Source organism: Lampetra fluviatilis, chromosome 33 (genome assembly GCF_964198595.1).
Source record: "Lampetra fluviatilis chromosome 33, kcLamFluv1.1, whole genome shotgun sequence".
Lineage (NCBI taxonomy): Eukaryota > Metazoa > Chordata > Hyperoartia > Petromyzontiformes > Petromyzontidae > Lampetra > Lampetra fluviatilis.
Genome location: NC_136307.1, coordinates 10,508,915 through 10,528,378, shown reverse-complemented (window position 1 = coordinate 10,528,378; position 19,464 = coordinate 10,508,915). Strand labels below are relative to the sequence as shown.

At 53.5% G+C, this 19,464-nt stretch overlaps 1 protein-coding gene across 2 annotated transcripts in view; it reads left to right on the top strand.

The window, feature by feature from the left end:
- Nucleotides 1-19,464, top strand: part of LOC144944055 (homeobox protein Meis1-like) — an 85,028-nt gene that overhangs the window by 33,465 nt on the left and 32,099 nt on the right. For both annotated transcript variants that reach the window (XM_078872095.1, XM_078872094.1), the window contains exon 8: nucleotides 14,514-14,656. In XM_078872095.1, the coding sequence (XP_078728221.1) occupies nucleotides 14,514-14,656 (143 nt within the window). The remainder of the gene's footprint in view (nucleotides 1-14,513; nucleotides 14,657-19,464) is intronic.

The following is a 19,464-nucleotide window of genomic DNA, read 5'->3' as shown; positions in this document are numbered from 1 at the left end:
TCCGGAGCCGGCATGTGGCAGCCTCGTGTGTTCTCTGTGACGTTCAAAACAACCGTTTCGAGACGCTGTTATTTTCCAACAGATGTATATCTTTATTTATCAAAGGCATATCTTGCAGCCTTTTAAGTAGCAAACAAAAAGGCAAGATCTGAGGCTGCCCGGGGGTTCAGTGGTAAGCGTGTTTATCGTCAACATCGTCGACAGCATTGTCAAGCACGATCTATCCGCTGCTGAATGAATGCCTCCAAAATCCGTCATCATTTGTCACGGCCGTGCAGTGTCACTGTCACAAACCATCCAGCACCTGAAGATGAGCTGATATGAATCTCTCCGTCAACACAGCGGGCATCCTCTCGGGCGCGTTTCCCCTCTTTGGCTGCCACTCTGTCTTTAGTCTCGATCGCAGCCCGCCATTCCTACGAGCCGCGATGCATCCCTTACCAAGCCCACTTACTTTTCCTACCACTCGAAATGACGCCTCCATAACTTGTGTACGCTGTCTGAATCATGAGTTGCTCTTGCTGTCGCTCGGTGCAATTCCAATCATTCACCACTCCCTCTCTCTCTCTCCAAGCTTCCTTGCGCACTTTTTTGGGACATACAGAGCTAACACAGACATTTAAATGAACGCATCCGAGTTCCACCAGGGAGCATGCTCGGACGGTGTTGACCGTTTTAATGCCACGGTATGAGAATTCATGGGAACCGCAAAAGATATGTTACCACCACCGACACCACCATCACCACCACTATCTCCCATCACCGTGAGCATCAGGTGTAACATGCATTGGCTTCATGCTTGCTAACATGGCCCAGAGGAAGCGCGTTCGCAGTTTGTTGCGGAGGATCGCGGTTCCAATCGAGCGGCTGCCCTGAATAATACCACCGTGTGTATTAACTGAATAATAATTCTACACGCCGTCCGCAAAGCCTCATGGAGCTGAGGCTTTGCCCGGATAATGTCGAAAATGCGAAACGTGCACAAAATATCACGCAAAAACATTTAAAATTTACTCATTTTTAAGCGGGGGGAGGAGGGTGTTAGTGGAGGGGGGATAGGCGGTGAACACGTAGAATGATGCGTGTTTTTATTCTTTATTAACGTGACCGGTCACTGAGTCACGAGTGAGAGGAGCAGCTTATAATAGATCGAGCGCGCGCACGTCAGAGCAATGAGCGTGGAATAATGTGTAATAATTATTTATTTATAGGTGTGTGTTTTTATACCAAAGTTTTTTGAGCGCAAGCCCAGAAAGAAACGTCAAGCAGCCAGCAACACCGATTGCTGCAACGAAAAACATTTATTCTCAGAAGGCCGTGTGATACATTTGGGATGCATAAAAAAACTAAAAATGCACTTCAAATGTTTTTTTTTTACGTGGAGGGAAAAACACGGGGTGGAGGGTGTTTAGTAAGCCGGCGACTTTCTCAATGAGAGCTAAGTGTAGCTCTTTGACGTTCCTTAATATATACAGGACTGCAGAGCTTGGGAAATTGCTGGTGCCGGATTATCACGCGGTTGCCTTCCCGATCGCGTGTCGTTCCTCCTCGCGAACTCTTGAGTCTCTCGCTCTATGAGAACGTGCGAATACCGCCCGGTGCCTTGCAAGCTGCAACGATGAGCGTCCTTCTCTCAGCATGGGGCGGGGGGGGCAAAAACGTCGGACGTCGTGACAAGCGCGGAGAGCTACTACCGCGAAAAAACCGACGCAGCAGTTGCAGTTTGATACATATCTTCTTTTCACAAGCACGGTTTATCCGCGACTTACCAGGATAAATGAGAATGATCTGTATTGTAAATCGCGTGTTTTTTTTATATAATTAAAATCACCCTCACCAGCAGCAGCACCAACTGCAATTGTTCAGGCCGGGCAGAACACGCACACACAGACAGACCCATCGTGGGGGCCCACAGCCTCCTCCGCCGCGATCGGTACTGTGTTGTGACACTTGTGTTTTATTGTTTTGTCCTGCCAATGATAAGGGCCCTCGCAGCAAACTCTCTCCGCCGGCAAAGAAATCAATTAATGAAATTGCTAGAGTCTGGCCGAGAGATAGAAGAACATAAATCGCGGTGGCAGCAGATGAGATGGCCAAACCCTTGCTGCTCCACATTATCTTCCCATTGATTCCGCTGTACTTAAGCCACTAATCCTGGAGGCTTTTTTTGCCCCCCCCCCTGCTTTTCCTCATTTTTCTCTCTCTTTTTGCTGCCCTAACATTTTTTCACGAGACGCCCCTGCCACACAGGTTAAACTAGACGGACGAGACGCTTGGAGGGAGGTGGCTGGGGGGGGGGGCGGCATGGTGGGGGGGGGGTATTCGACCCACCTCTTCTTCCTCCTCCTGCTCCTCCCCACCCATTCCTCGCCTCTGGGCCCTCTCTCTTTCTCGGTTGCGCGCCGCGCTCACGCACACCCAGCCTTGCGGGGGCGAGGGGGGGTTGCAGGCGTGGGGGGGGGGCTCTCTCTGTTGCTTAACTGGCTCTCCAAGGGTGTTATTTCGAGCCACTTGTAGCAGAATTCCTGTTGACAGTGAGAGAGAAACGCGTTCTGCGCCATTGCGCTTCTTCCCTCCGTGGTGTTTTTGTCGCGCCGCCGCCGTCGTCGGAGGCGGAGGCAGGCGCCTCGCTCGTCCGCCCTCGTCGCGGGGGCCGCTGTGGGGAAAAAACAACCGCGTGTGCGCGCACTCAGCGGCATTTAAACGATGTGATTTAATATAAGTGGGGGGGGGGGGGTGAATGTGGAGTATACGCCGAGTGTGCGAGGCGTGTGCGGTCAGACGTCGTGGGTTGCGCCCTCGCGCGAGAGTTTTAGTTTTGCGTTCACCTAAATATACAGACTATTGGGCTTCACGAAATTGAAAACTGTTCATGTGAAATGTGTGAGTGTACAGGGGAAAATCAATTGTTGTACCGTCGTTATATGCTCCCCGCGTCTATGCTCACTGCCTTTGCCGATCCGCACTGACCAGCGTGGTGAAGTATGACCCAAATAACCTCCATGGCCAACATGGCGTGGCGAGATCTGCACACGTACGCACGCTGTCATTCCCGCTAATTTGAATATAATTTATATATTCACAAGTGAACGTACGAAGTGGTGGAGCGGTGCTACAGTTTACGATTTCCTTTTTCGACAGAAGTTAATAATGACCGCGACCATCTTAAAATTTAACGGGAGTCACTTAAACAATGACTTTTTCCATCGCTTTGCCCCAGGGATGCATTTTTTTGTAATGGACTCAAATCCTCGCTCTAATGAAGTTTGCAAAGCCGCTCGTAAAATATGCATCCTGTCAGTTCACTAAAACATAAACTCGGGTGAAACGCTACGTTATATCTATATGCACGAGCCATTGACTAATTTGGTAACAAGCGTGAATTTAGTCAAATGTAGTAAAAACAAAAACTAAACTAATGCCATTTGAGTGGCACCCCTAAACTCTCGGTCCCGAATGAAAGCGGAACGCGTGCGTGGGCTCCACCACCCCAGGGGAAGCCCACGCTCAGTGCTGCTCGCGCACGGATCGTCGCCCTCGATGATGCAGGCCGCGCCGATCCGGTGGGGGGGGGGGGGGTCTGGCTCGAGGGCGATGGATCACGGCGACACCTGGAGGAACACTTTCACCGCTGGCCCCAATTGATGGTTTAGCGACGACCTACTGCCGCTAACTTGGGGAGTAGTTATCCACAGCTCCAGCAATCCAATGGGTTGTCGCGACTCAGGCCCCGCGATATGATTTCGCAATACATTCTTTACTTGAACATGGGTGGTGAATATGTAGCGGCCACTGGTGGCTGCCCGAGTCACGTGACCACATTGTTGGATGCGACGTATACGAATGGACGAGACGGAGACACGTGCGATGCGAATTTAACGCGCGTATTGCGAGCTCGAGACTCGTCGATGTCGGTCGATGATGCCGGCGCATCGTTACACCGCGGAGGGGCTTCTTTGGGAAGAAGAAGCTCCCGGCACGTGGAGTGAGACGTCGGACTTCATGCTGAACGACACTGGATACAACCCGGAAACACGTCAAAGAGGAGCTGTATGGAACTGGCCATGTGGCTCAGCGGTGGAGCAAGCGGCTCGCAATCGGAAGGTTAAGAGTTCAATTCCTGCCTTGTGGGTTTTGCTCGGCCCATAATCCTTCTGGGATACATAAATGAAGCACCACTTCGTGGGGAAGTCGACGGTGGTTGTCCTATGGAGAGACTCGCGGCGGGCCATAGGAATGCAGAATCTTCCGCGTTTGCCTCAGGGCTGCAAAAAGGAGATGGGACATATCGGGGGGAGTAAATCACTCAGACACTGGCGAAGAAAGCGCGCAAAACCTCAAGGACTTACGCAGCGGCAGCAGTATCCGATCCACAACTGTTTGTGTCAATAAAAACGGGTTATGGCTGGGATTGAGAATATTTAAATCGCACGTGGTATTTATTTGAGGGTATAATGGTAGCTTTGGTGGTCGAGCGTTCCCCAAGCCAGGGAGCAAATTGCTCTTCGTGCGTCCTCTGGTTGGCGGTGGCGGCGGTGTAACACGAGCGGGCATCGGCGCGCTGGATTGCTGCGTCACACTCAAGTTTTGGCCCGGGCTCCGGCGGCTCGTGGCTGACTCGAAAACGATTTCAAGATGGCTGTGGTGGTTTTTTGTTGTTGTTTAAGTCTCTGGTTTTATCGCAAAAAAAAGACAAACCCATCCCGGGGGGGTTGACTTTGTGGCTCAATAATTATCAGAGGGGGCTCTTCCTGGAGGCAGAACTCGGCCGTCGGGATGCCGCGGAAACCCGGGGGTGAAGATTTACGCGGGTGCCACGATGAATTAGGACCACATTTTCACTGCGTGGAGACTATATTTATTTATTAGCGTTTTCCGACGGTAATCTTTTTTCTTGTTTGTTTCACGGGAAAACGTTTCGACTTCGCCTGCGTTCGTAATCGATTGGCCGATGGGTTCCCGCTGATTTCTCGGACATCGAGATGGCTATCCGTCCGTCTTTGAAAACCGTTGCATTGTTACATTCCTAATTCCATTTAAGAAAGCCTTAAATCAGATTATTGCATCGCACGCAGTATAACATCGCAGCCTTGTTTCACTGTTGTGAGCACAGGGACTTTTTAAACATTTTGAGTTCGAGAATCCACTCCCACTTGGAGATATTCCAAGTAGGAGCTATGGTGGCAGGGTGGGGGGGGAGGTTCAGCCCTGGCCACTCTTCTGTTGATGGTCAGTTTCCGGCCCCACAGATACAGGTCTGGCAACAGTGTCCAGTCTGCGATCTGGAAGTGGCGGGGTCATGCGATGGTCTGGTAGGAGTGTCTTAACTCTGTGCTGGCAGGGCAGGGTGGGTGCGATGTCTGCACAACTGACTCCTCCTCGTCTGTGGTAGTCGTAGTGAGAGTAGGTTTGTGCTGGGGACGAGCGGGCGTGGCGTTTGTTTGCAGCTGCTGCTGTAAGGAGCGGACTAGCGACGCGGTTTGCGCGCCGGCGAAATGCGGCCTTGACGCCGAGAGGTGGGGGGCGGGGGGGGCTGCCCAGGCCCTTGCTCTTTAATTAAGCATGGGGCTCTGCCGCAGTGGCATGGTGGGTAATTCCCCAGCTCCGATTCTGGCATTTCACGGCTCCTGCAAGGGGCTCTCGATGCATTCAGAATGGTAAAGTTCTGGGCTTGTGGGGAAAGGTTTTTTGGGGGCGACATTTGTACGAAAAATACGTCTGGGTTAGGTTGGGGGGGGGGTGGCGGCGGCGCGGGGGGTAGGGATGTATGGCAGCAGTGGGGTGCTGTGGAATTCGGCTAAAAGGGGCAGATGTTTTGTGGCATGCTCAGGAAGATAGCGGACGGAGTGGAATGGAGAAGAGGAGGATGGGAGGGAGGATGGGCTATCGCAGCAGTCCGCCCTTTTATTCAGCCATTTCCTGCATTCCATTGCGCGCACAATGGAACTCTGTGAGCGGCTGGGAGCACCCCCCCAACCGCCCCCCCCCCCCTGCTCGTGATCCCTTAAGGATTAACGCGGGACAGAGCGAGCAAATCTGCTGCTAACATTACCCGAGCGCTCGGCCACTGAAAAACAAACTTGTGAAGGAGCCCGGCTCGTAAAGTTATTTTTTGAGATAAACGCCACTTTTGAAGCTGCAGTCGCTCGGCTAAAGACGAACGGCCGCGGACGCTACGGAGAGTCGACGGCTCGGGTTGGATACCCCGAGCGGGGCGATCGAGGCCTCCTTGGCGTCCGCTGCGGCGTGCGGTGCTTGTTAATGTTTAAATACATTTTACGCATGACTTGCACGGTCCAGGAAATCTCTCTTTGCGGAAACGTTCGATTTGGCTTATGTTTCGTCATTGGCGGGCAATTTTTTGTTGGTCACGTGTGCCTTGCGAATGACAAAAATTCGACGTTGGGATTTCGAGACGCGATTATGGCAATAACGGTTTAAAAAACTATGCACGATAAGGAAATAAAAACTGCCAATGCTCTTTGTTTGCAGTCGGGTGGGGGGGGGGTTGTGGGTTGTGGGGGGGCCCAACCGGGTAGTAAATCGTGGCCGGGGCGAAAAGAACAATTGACTTAATTTGCGCGAGACAAAGCCGCCGTAGCGTTCCCCGTATGGTCGTCTCGTGGCGGTCATCACTGATCAATACGCAGATCAGCATTTCCGTCTTGATGTCCTCATCCATTATGCTTGACTTCACCCTTTCTCCGCGGCCCGGTTAACAATGCTCAGGCGCAGCTACAAGTTTTACGTTACGCTGTCGCATCGATGGCATGGCTCCACTCGCTCGGGAGGTATCCCCTCCCCTTGGTCGCGTCCCTGGATCGTTTGTTTTATTTTCAGGGGTTGCGGTTGCCTTCAGCGTGTGCCTGCGTTAGATAAGTGGCGATAATTTCTCCGGCTGATACTGCGAAAAAAAAAATTGCTGAATCAGAGATGCGCGATAAATTTTCAGCGCTTTGCCAAACCACTGCTGGGTGAAGGCCTCCTCATGCCGTGTTGGCCGTGGGGTTGTTTTGTTGTTGCCATACTTCACCTCGACGGTCAGTGCGATTTGTTGAAGGACGCTCGTGACCGGTCCAGACGGGAATAGAACTCGGGTTAGCAGGTTCGTAGCGCTGACTCCAGTGCCACTGATAGTCCACTCCAAAACACTCGTGTACAGTACGATGTAAGATACGGCGATATTTATACAAGTTGCAGTCAACTAATTTGGGAATAGTGACGTCTGGTAAATCACGCCAGCCAGGTTTTTAATATACAATTTTACTGAGTGGGTATATTTCACGATAAATAGTATAGATGTCACACTTCACAAATAGCCCCGGCAATTACAATAATTTGTCTCATTCACAAAAAATATATATTGTGAAGGAAGGGCCTGCCCCTGTTCACTCGTGTGCAAATGCCGTGTGACGTAGTTAGTGATAAAATATGATAAATAAAGGTAAAATATCAAAATCTTCTGAGGAAATCCACTCTAACCCTTCCACAATACGTACACGTGAATATCTGTATGTGTGCGTACAGTTTATCCGGATGGTTTTTAATAATCAGGCTAACAATGCTATATTGTGATTCCATCCACTTTGCTTTCTCTATTGATCCATTACCTTAAGCAATCATTGTACAGCGCGTCGCCTTTCCACCGCTCAATGACAGCCACCTCAAGCCATGTCGTCGGCCGTGGGAGCCGTTTGTCCATACTTCACCACTGGCGGTCAGCCCGGCTGTTGTGCCAGGAGGGATACCCAGGAGCGCTTTGCACGCCGTCACTCGCCACCGACGTCACCCGCGACTGGGATCCAAACTCGCCTTTGTGGCGGAATCGCATTTCGCCGGCGTGCCAACCGCGTCGCTCGTCCGCTCCTTACACCCTCCCCCCCTTCCCCCCACGGTGACTTTCTCCGTCAAGCGCCGGAATTTCTCCGCCTCCCTGAAAAACGTAACAAAAAAGAAACCGGCCCAAATATTTAGGCTCGCGCGCGGCCGGCGTGCAAGCACCACGCCGGCCGCGCTCTCGCCGTCCCCGCTGTGTTATGAATGCCGCCCGTTGACAGGCCCGTGATGCTGTGTTACTACAAGCCGGCTCATTGTGTGGGGCTGCTGGGCGGGTGCGTTGCCCTAGCCCCCCCGCCCCCCCCCCCCCAAACAGTTTAGATTTTTATCTGCAGGCGCTGGTTTTGTCTCCTTTTGTTATGGGTCAGGGCCTCGCCTCGCGAGCCCATCCTGGCCGATGAATACGCGGCATGTGTGGAATCCACTGTGTCCTATTGCTTTCAACTGTTTTGCAATGGATATTGAAAAGAACGCTGGTGGGAAAGCATTCAAAATGTAACGCTATAGAAGAAGAAAAAGAAAACTCCCTCCCGCCCGTGAAACAATCCCCCCCCCAAAAAAAACCTAAATACGGATAGAGACGCAGGTCTTAAAATACTACTGCCCTCTGCGTGTTCTTCCTCTGCTGCTCTTAGCACGAGGAGGCAATCGCCCCCCCCCACCCCCCGAACGTTGTGATGTAACGCGACTTTGTCCCAGCTTAGCTGCTGGTAAAAAAAAAGAAGAAATTGCCCAGGATTATATGGGAACAGTTCTCTCTTTCAAGCCATGGATCATTTAGAGAATCCACATGTTAGTGTACGAGGCAGCGACGCAGAAGCACCGTAAAGTGCTCCCCTTTAGTACCACCGAGGGTGGAATCTGGCGGAGGGGACCATATGGGAAAGCTGTCCTCCCAGCCTCCTCCTCCTCCTCCGGCCGCCACCGCCGCCACCGCCACCGCCGCTAAATGTGGGAATCCCAGACAAAGGGGAGACCCCCGCTGCTCCCAACATTTGGGCCCATTGAGCGCCGACTGAATGCGATAAACGCCGTTTTGATCCCGAAGAGCCGGGATGAAACACGGGGAGAAAGTGAGGGTTTAATCCTCGGCAGGAGGAAAAAAAAACCCTTGAAAGGACCCTGCGGTGTTGTGAGGCCGGGGTACGGCCAGGGGGTAAAGAGGGTCACGAACCCCCGAGCGGCCCGCGGCGGGGACGGTCGTGCCGCAAATCCGAGGAATTCCCCCGCGCGCTCCGTTTTGACGAGGTGAGCGCGTCGCGCGTGACGAGGGGCGGCCGCCTCCGCGCTCGCGCGCCGATCCCTCGACGGTGTCGTCGTCGTGGTCACGGTCGTCGTCGAATCGCGTTGCCGCTCCCGAGGGCTGATGACCCGATGACTCGGCGTGCCGGTGCCCTCTGCGCGTCCCTGTTACGGGCCCGGGCCCCCCCCCCCGCTCACCACCCCCGCCACCACCTGCCCCCACCACCGTGTGATCGTTGTACTTTGGTCACACTCGTGCGGTGGTGGCGGCGATGTTCCTCAATCGCTGCCCCCCGTGCCCCCCCCCCGCCCCACTCTCGGCTGATCGCTCTCATGCTCCCAGTCTTGCATGGTTGCCATCCCTGGGTTATTCCCCCTCATTTGTGCGTCACATGAGCAAAGTAGCCGCTTTAATTCGGGAGTCGTCCCGTGATAGGCCCTGCAAGCCCCCACACTCGATTCGTTATCCACCCACGTTCGGTTCTTAATCCACCCACGCTCGGTTCTTAATCCACCCACGCTCATTTCGTTATCCATCCGCCGGCGTCAGGGGCCCCGCGCGTTGCTGCCACCTCGCCGGGCGTCCTTATTCATGTTAAAATAGCGGCGCAGAGAGAGAGGGAGGGGGAGGGAAAAAAACCGTGAATAAATAATAATAATTATAATAAAAATAAACTTTAGCCAAGTTGTCTGATCTCAAGTGGTTAGGCATCTTTGGATTCATAATTAATTTTCGGCTAATTAATTTTTTTTGTCGCTGCAGTTTATTTGTTGTGTTCAGTGCTGAAAGAATCCCCTCTCGTGGTAATGGCTCCCATGTGACTATGTAAATCTGTTCCCTACATACAGCGGTTTTTGATTTTTACGCTCTTTTATCGCCGCATTACAAATACTCCCCTGACTGACCCCGCGGCATCCAGAAAATTGACAGTGTGATTGGGTGCATAAAGATCTCAGAAATGGGGCCGCGAGCCCGCCGAGCATGAGAGAGAGAGAGCGCGCGGGCGGGCGGGCGGGCACGGCACTGCACCAGCCGCACGTTCGTGTGTGGCACCGTTGCCCACCCGCGATCTCCTCACTGTCGCGCGGTGCGGTCCGGGGTAGGTGGTGGTGGGGGGGGGGGGTCCGTCCCTCACCCGCGGTGTCTCTGCTGCGCCGCTGCCGCCCCTAATTGGCACGCGGCCCCCAGGACCCCATGGGCAGAGACTCTGACATTTCCCGTGCCTGTCGCGAGGGAAGCGGTGCGCGGGGGGGTGGTGGGGGGGGAGTTGGAGGAGTGGTGGGGGGGGGGGGCTCGGAGGCGGTGGCGCGGGTTACCGCGTCCACGTTTCCAGGCGGCCGTCAGAAGCCATTAGCCGTCGCGTGGACCTGCCCCGCGGCATTTCCTCGCGGTATCTAAGCCCGGCCTGGAAACCTGGGTCCCCGCGCCCGCGCTTCCGTCTCTAATGAGCCTCCACTGTTGTTGATGGAGGACGAGGAGGCGGCGTTGTGGGCCTCTGGTTTTTTTCCTTTCGGAAATCAATTATTTTTCTTCTACGTTCCCGCACGTAATTATGATCCCTTTAATTGTCGACGGAGGAGCAGTGCGGCCGTTTCGGTCGCTCCGAGGCCCGCGGGCCGAATGTGCGGTCAGGTGTGCTGTCATGCCAACGAGTGATGCAGATTTATTTAAGTGTCGTCAGTTCATCACGCATGGCTCTACTCGTCGCGTCAGACGTGGAACGCCTCTCTCCTTCTCCCTCTTGAGAGAGAGAGAGAGGGGGAGAGAGTTGGTTTAATTGTTGACGTTGGTTTCAGACCAGAGTGATGGGAGCGGTGGAGTGGTGGCGGAGTAGTTAGCACAGTATGCTACGAACCCGACGAGCCGAGATTGATTCCCGGCCACGCCTAGCTGACTGATGCAGGTGGGTGATGGGGGCTGCCCAGAACCGATTCAGATGTAGCACGCCACTGTTGCTAGGCGTGGCCGGGAATCGCGTCAGCCCGCGTCAGCCAGATTGGTGAAGTATGGTCAAACAACCGCCATGAGGAATCCATCCTTCATAATCCAGCAGCAGGCTGACAAAGCGTCATCACTCGTTCGTATGACGAAGGATTTGGTAAACCGCAGTCCTCATGACCCAATCGCAGCACGTCCGTCCAAAATTACCAAACATCCCATTGGAAATACAAATTACGGTCGTGGCAAACTGCACGTGCCGGACGATTGCCCGACATGTCCCGCGTGATGTGGAGAACGCTTCTTGAGTCGGCCGTAACCCACCTTTATCCAGCAGTGGATCGAGGAAGGGGCCGTGCAAATCAGCGGTACCGGAGGGGAGCTGACCCGTTGCCGGCGTTGCCCTGCGGCAGCGTGGGGTGAGCCTTGGCCCCACCTCCCGGGAACCGACACCACGCGGTCTCTCCACGATGCTGTCTCCTAACTTCCCCCAAGGATTGAATCGAGATTGAAAAACAACCGCTTTTTTGTGTTTCGTTTGTTGTCCTTCGCCCGCACCCCGGGTTAGCACGGTTGTCTACGTACGGTGCGAAAGAGGTTCACCATACATACATGCAAAGACCTCTCTGGGCCCACATCGATGGACTTTGTGGCGAAACCATTAACGTTTTGCAACTATTTTAGGCGGCAATGTGGTGGCGCAGTGTTAACACTCGTGCCTCGCCGCATGTAGCACCGGGATATGATTCCCGACTCGCGCACCTTACCACGTGGGGTTTGTGTGTTCTGCGCCCGTGTTTTGCGTGAGATTCCTCTGACTTCTCTGGTTTCCTCCCGGAGGAGCTAAATACACGCAGTGACATTGTTCACTCATACGTGGGCTTTCACGAACAATATTACGATTTGTAACCGGTTTATTTTAGGTTAAGTCGTGTAGGTATTGTGTCAGTTCTTAACTCTAACGCTCCACCAGAGCCATGCACATCAAGTTGTCACGTGGGCAAACGTGCCAATTGATTGTGCTTCACGGGAAAAAAATTGCAATGATGATGATGAATAAGATAATGCAATTTTTTTCCAAATTTCCGCATCGTTTCGCTCGACATTACACAACGGCATCGTCAGGTTTTTAACAAGAGCTCAGATCTCGAGAGTGCTCCGAGCCCTTGACATTCTACTCACCCGAAGCAGCGCAAAAGCAACCAATCAGAAATCGGTGTCATTGTTGTTGGCCAAACATCTTCACGTGGAGCAGAGGACCCTCGTGCAAAAAAAAAAAGATTATTTGGACTCGGTGTGGCTTTCCTGGGTGAGTCAGTTAAATTTTACAACCACCCACCCCCCCCGGGGTTGCGCGTGAGAGATTTTCCTGCAGCATGCCTACGCCGCCAAATAAAGCTTTCGCTTCCAGGCATTCAGCGCCCCCGGTTGCCAATATGCGGCAACAAATCACCGCCGTGATAATTACCCCCACGCGCTCTTATTATCGGTGTATTTTCGGCGTTGTTATCGGTAGCACGGCGCTAATATTGTGACACGGCCCGAGGTGTTGCGGCGGACAGTGACCTTGTCGTCAAAACTTTGTCTGTCATCGGTCCGACTCCGCGGTTAGGTTGCGGTGTAGCTACCGCATTGGATTCAACGGCAAATGCCTCGTTTATAACCCCGCATTGACCAGGGACGGCCGGTCCACACGAAGCCATTCTTGGTGCATTAAGGCGGCGGTAAGCAACGATGGCTGTTCTGTACTGATGTGTTCTAATAATGGTGAAATGGAACATAATTTAGAATAAATCGAAGCACATTCGTTAATAACACTGAGGCCTTGAAAGGAAAATTGTATAATAGGTGACGTTTTGGACAATGACCCTTCTTCAGAGAACATCAATATACGTGTTGAGTTTTGTTTTGTTGTTTGTGCACCACTGCCAATATCGCCAAATCATTTGTTGAATTTTTTGTTTTATTATTCTGACTCCTTTTACGGAAATACATTTTAGGTTTGAATTGCAATAGTGAACAGTGATATATGGATATAAGCGATGAGTTATTACAATCCAGAAAAGAGAAATATCTGAATATTAAAATAATGTTAAGTACCAATTTGCTACACATTTGTGTCGCATTGTGGCAAATGTTGAATGGGGATCCCTACAACAAGAGACCTTACAACAATCGCATTGAATGCCCATTGCAAGTGCATATGACGATACGATGATGGTTTTGTTGAGCTCGAGAGACCAGGATGAGAGTCTCATTTGCAAGCGTGACCTGGGTCACCGACATGACAAAAGCAAAGCAACGTGGCAACAAAAGTGCGGCACTGAAGCAAAGAGAAATCAGAAGAAAAACAACAACACAAGAGCACGACCGCATCGCACGTGGCTTAATTATAAAACTGCTTCATCGTAGCCTCACGTCAAAAGCACGCTTCCACGTGAAAGCCAAGTCGTTGTACGTTTATAAGCACGCACGCACTGCGTGTTTAGCATCGAACGCGGCCACGTTGTGACACAAGCCCCCGACATTGTGAGGTCGGGGTCAAAGTATGCCCTGGTGTATAGGTTCCTTCCGTATGAGCGTACGGTAAAGTTAACTATTTTTCGTTGGAACAAAAACAAAATCGTCAACTCTTAAATATGCACGCTTAAAAGTGTTATTTTTTCCGGACCGTTGCCGCGCAGAGGTGAAAGTTTTGAATTCAGCAGAATCACCCCCCCTCCCACCCCGCCTCCGGCAAGCCCAACGCAGATTTGCAACTCCGCTCGCGAACTCTGGGAGAGAGCCGCGCGCACGCGCGGCGTCCGCAGCAGATGCCGACGGATGTGCTCGTGCGCCGCGATGAATATGCATTCCCTCTGATTAGGTCCCTTCGAAGATCGCACAACTGCCAGGGTCCATCTAGGCTTGAAGCTCCTTGGTTCGGTACATTATTCACAAGCCTTCAGGGCACACGCTTTCAAGGCACGGTTTTTGCCCGAGGCGAGAGGAAAGGCAATGGCTTTTAAGAGGGGAGGAGATATTTCTTTAATGGCCGTGGCAGGTGAAAGGCGGGGCGGGCTTCGTGCAGGTTCAAAAGCCACCCTCGGTTGTGTGCCTTGTCGTGACATGATCATAATGGATGTTGTTGTTCGTGCCATGAAAGCGAAACAGTTCGGAGTAACGTTGCGCGGATTTTGACGGCGCGGTGGGGGGGGCGGGGGAGAGCTGTGCCCCAGAAAGCCTTGCGACGCCGGGCGGCGATGCTTTGCGCTTTCACGCGGCCTCCTCTGATGGGTAGCGGGCAACGTCAGGCGATGTGCCCCCCCTCCAGAATGGATGCCCGCTTAACAAACGCGGCCCCCCCCCACACCCCCATCGTTTGTAAATTATGACTTCAGGGCGAGACGCGCTGGGGCCTCACGCGCCGCATCAATTAGTTAAACCGGAGTACTTCCAGCCCCGAGGCAAGCGTCATCGCTCCGCTTCATCTGTCGTCTCGCTCTCGATCCTTTAGGGGACGGCCTCGACAACAGCGCGGCCTCCGAGGGGGGCGACGACGACGACCTGGACAAGGACAGGAAACGGGACAAGAAGCGGGGGATCTTCCCCAAGGTGGCCACCAACATCATGCGGGCCTGGCTCTTCCAGCACCTGACGGTGAGTCCCGCGGTCGTGACGGTTGCGGTCCCCACGGTCGTGATCGCCGTCTGCCATGATCTAGCGACTGCTCGACGAAGACCCGCCCAAAAAGTTCGTCGCCATCATCTCACGGTTTTGCAATGCGAAGATTCGACGAGCTCAGGGGCCGGCGACCAAAAATAACAAGAAGAGGCAATATTTTTCCGAATCCGCTAAAAAAACACTCAATGTTTCAAGAGCCGTAATGCACGTGATGGAAACGAGACGGTGGCCATTAATAAACGACGTCACGAAGCAGCCCTTCCAAGAGCCACAGGTTGCCAACTCCTGGACGAACTCCCCTCGCGCACACGAGATGATTCCGTTCCTCCATCTCCGTGGTGGATGTGTGGGACACGTCTCCTTTCGCTTGGCTGCGCTCATTCAGGCGATGGTGGCTATGCACGTGGCCCGTAATCCAGCACTGTGGAGGTGACGGTTGGTGAATGGCACACGAATTGCTGTGAAACTCCTTTCCCGTGGGCGTTGAGGAGGGAGTCATAAGCCTGGCTCGCCAGCAGAATGCGGCACAGCAACAATGTGGATTGAGCCTGTTCTGTCACCGCAGGATAGAGCGTTTCCCCCTCGCACGCGTAGGTTTTGTCTGGGTGCTCCGGTTTCCTCCCACTACTTAAACACTCGTAAATTTGCCGATAAAAACTTAACATACAGAGGACCACAGAGCTTGGGTAATTGTTGACACCGGCCCACCACGTGGTGGCTGCCTTCCTGCTATCCTCTGGTTCCTCAGAGTCAGTGAATACCGTGTGTGTTCTAAGTCGGAATTATCAGGCATTATTTGACGGTCTCTACCACTTGCAATTCCCGCACCTCCGATAAGCACGGTTGGCTACGTACGGTACGAAATAAGTTCAGCGTACACACACGTACAACTTATTCCCAATTACATAAATGTCGCCGCTTTATTTGGCGATATCCCCTTCTCACGCCATGCCCCGGCACACGCCCCCACTGACTTTTCCTTCCACAGACAATACGACGCCTCTAACAAGTTGCGTACAATCTTTCATCCGTGTCGTTCCTCTTGCCCCGTCTCGCAGTGTCCCGTAATAATTAACGTTGATGCCGTGGGGCTGGTTCAGAAGGGGGGTGGGTGGGGGGGGTAGCGGAGGGACATTAAGTTAGCGTTCTCTGCGCTGTAATTGTTGGTAAAAAGTCACGTTCCAAGCTGTGAGATGAGTACGAGTGCGAGGAGCATTTCCCCTGGTTCCTTTTGCACGGTTTCATTTGTAGTGGAGTTAATGAATAACTATTAACATTCACTTTCATCTCTTTGTGAGACCATAACGTGCGGTGTGTATGAATATAATAATAATTATCGTGCTTACATTTTACATTCAAGCCATTGTTCCTCCCGCGAAAAAAAAAAAATCTATTGGTTTGAAAAAAAAATGCACGCGGCCTAAACATCTCCAGCCTTGGCACGTGGTACGTACAAGCTTTAGAGTTTGTTTCATATGACGGTCGTCACTTTTCTCCGTTTCGTACGTTCACGCGCGGCTTGATTTCTCGCTCAATAATTTCCGGGTGGCTCGTAGACTGGGGCAGGTGGCGCAGGACGTAATCGTGGATGTGGAGTGCCGAGCGCTGACATATTTTCTCCGGGTCGCCGACCCAGACGGACCCCGACCGAAATGGATCTCTGCACATATTACAGCGCGTACACTATACACACACTCACAACGTATACGCAGGCCTTACTATCTCATTGAATATTATGTGGGTCGCTGGTACAGTGGCACGTGACGCATGGCTACAGTCATAGCTGGATGTATGATGGATGTGGTGTGCCGTCTGCGGAAACGTTTTCCCGGGGACAGGATCCGATTTGAAATTCCGGAATGAATTCACGAATGAAATGAATGCACGAACCCTCGTTGGCGCCAACGAGCCAGCGCTGGGGGGTGGGGTCCCCTGTACCCGCGTCACGGCGCTGCACGTTCCCACGTGCAGCGCCGGCGACCGGCGCCGCTACCAACGCGGGGCAAGGTGCTCCGACCCTGGAGCGGTGGGGTTACAGCAGCGAGGTCACCCGTGCCCTGCCCCCCCTCAACCCCCCAGCTCCTCCCCCTCCTCCCCCCACCCCCCACCCCGTGTAACCTGCGTGGCCGCTGACCAAATAAGAATGCTCGCACAAAAAGCCCTGCCTAATGGAAAGGCTTGTGAATCGATCCGAGGTCATTTGGGCAATCCACTGCATTTAATCACTTTTTATCTGCATTGAAAGGGCAAGCCATTGCGGGGCCTTTGTCTAGCCCCGGCTGGCTAGATGTGTTGATTATGCTCTTCATTAGCCAAATTCTCAACGGGTGCTCCCCGCTCGGCTGGCTCGGGCCGAGGCAATGGATAGACTCCCGAAATCATTAACGCTGCACTCCACACTGCGGTTGCGCCGAGCCACCCCCCCACCCCCCAGCGCTCCGCTCCCAGCACTCCGCTCCCAGCGCGACGCTGGTTGCTGCCTTCCACCGAAACTGCCGAGCGAGTGCAGCTGTGCGCGGCGAGTGGACCTAAACATCGCCGAGGAATTGGATCAATTTTTTACATTGTGTACGCGAGCGAGTGTGTGCGTGCGTGCCGCGCGTGCGCACGTTAAGCTTTCGTGGGTTTTCCTCCAGAGAGGTAGCCGTGACAAACCCCCGACTTGTGTTTAAAGGTTGCTCTGTATGAATTGTCTTATTGTCCCCTAATGTCATTGACGAGCTTTGGCGGCAGGATTCGGATATGTTACATATTTATTCAGAGTCGCTCGTCTGAAACTGGGCAATGCGCTTGGGATTTCTCCCGTTGCGACCGCCCCCGTTTTACCTTCAGAGGCCACGACGATTATTGTTTCGAGGCAGCACCACCCCACCTCTGTTCCCCCGCCACCCCCACCGCCTCCTCAGTCCCCATCTGATCACAAAAGCCGCCACATTAGCGGCGGAGTGGCACTGCGTCCGTCGGGCGACGGAACCGTTTTCGAGACGCTTCTGCAAACGGCTCGCTGTCGCGGAGAGAAAGATAAATGCCGGCGGGGGTTGCGGGTTGTTTTTTTTTCTGTGTTTGGCCATGTTTGTCGGACGCAACGGAAGCGAGGGTTTATTCAGCGTGCCGGTCGAGGGTGCTCCAACCATGCGCTCAAGAGCCGCGGTGAAAGCGCTAATACCCTCTTGGCCTTTGACTCGTCGTGCCGCTCGCAGGCCTCTCCTGATCAAAGCGCACGACTCGGAGCACTAGGGCCGTCGGCCTCGACGCAAGCGACCAAGTTCACAGCCCCCTGCCCCCCCTTCCCTCCGCGTATTGCGAAGCTTTCATCAAGTGACGGCGCTCTCGCATAGCGGCTAAGAGACGTTAATGTCCTGTGGGTAAGCGGCGCGTTGGGTCCGAGCAGCGGTGGTTCTTCTCGGCACGCGTTGTTGACGCTGTGGGTACCGCGCGCGGTTATTTGATCGGGGGGTTTCGGCCGTGGCGGGGGGGGGAAGGGGGGAAGAGAGATCGTGATTTAATTGGCGGTCGTGTTTGGTATCGTAACCGCGGCGTTATTGGGTCTGAGTGGTGCGGCTTGGTCTGTTGCTTGTAACGTGAGGATGTGTACCCATCTGTTTATTGCATCGTTGCGTAATGCGGGGTATTAAGCAGCGCATTTAAAGTGTACTTAATGTTTCGATTAGCAAATGCAATTTATATTGAACTTATAACTGAACTCGTTAAGTAGTCCTTAAGTGCATTTTTGCAAGGGTCATGGCCTGGCATCATTAATTACAGGACTTGACAGGCTCATGGGAGGAGAAAGGAGGCCGGCTGGGGGAGTGGGTTGGAGGGCGAGGTCTATGGAGATGCCTTTTTGTCTGTGCAGAAAGGAGTAGGGTGGCGAGGATGGGGGGTGGCGGTGGTGGCTCGGTCGTGGCTGTGGGGTGGCGAGGGTGGTAGGGGCGGTGGGGGTGGTAAGGTGGGGGGGGGGGAGCGGTACTAGAGAGGTCAGCTGACGGCCGCTGCCGTTACACAGAGATCTCCGCGTAGCCGTGACGTGGCGGCGCTCTTAAGAGCCGGTGTTCTGAGCGGTTATTAAATTGACTGAATTCCACTGATACAGTGATCTTACCCATGGCTTTCTCTCTCTCTCTCACCCCAACCCCACCCATCCCATCCTCCCGCCCGACCGACCGACCCCCAACCCCCCCCACCCACCTCTTCGGTCCTGCGCATCGTATTTAAGAAGCCGAATCAAACGCTGTCAATTGGCCCCAAGTCTCAGAAGGCATGTTCGCAGGCGGGGGAGAGGGCCTGAATACTGAGCAGCAGAATAACGGAGCGCCGAGCTCTGGCCGGTACAAAGGAGTTAATTTGACTTGTATAGCCAGGGCCGGGACAATCCAAATCAATGCCGGCCTCCCTGGTGAATTGCTCTCTGTGTCGGCGGTACACCGCCGAATTCCATTTGCATGATTATGCAAATGAGTCACAATACAGACATCTGCCCCGTGCTCCACACTGCTCTCCCTCTCATCTCCTCCTCGCTCCTGCCAATGGTGAATTTCAAAACGGGTTGTTGAACGACACCAAAGCTGCTCCCCCCCTTCTGGTTTCAGCGTCGTGTCGGGTAGCTTTTTCTCTTCCCCCCCCCCTTTCATTTCCTACTTTTGTCGCTAAGTAGCTGAGGAGGAGTGCCGCGCGATTCCGGCCGTGCGTGTCCGCCGGAGATAACCGGCGGCGGGGAGGGACGGAGTCCACCGGAGAATTCCGCCGTCGCCGCCGCTGCTGCTGCTGCTGCGTTTTAATCGAGG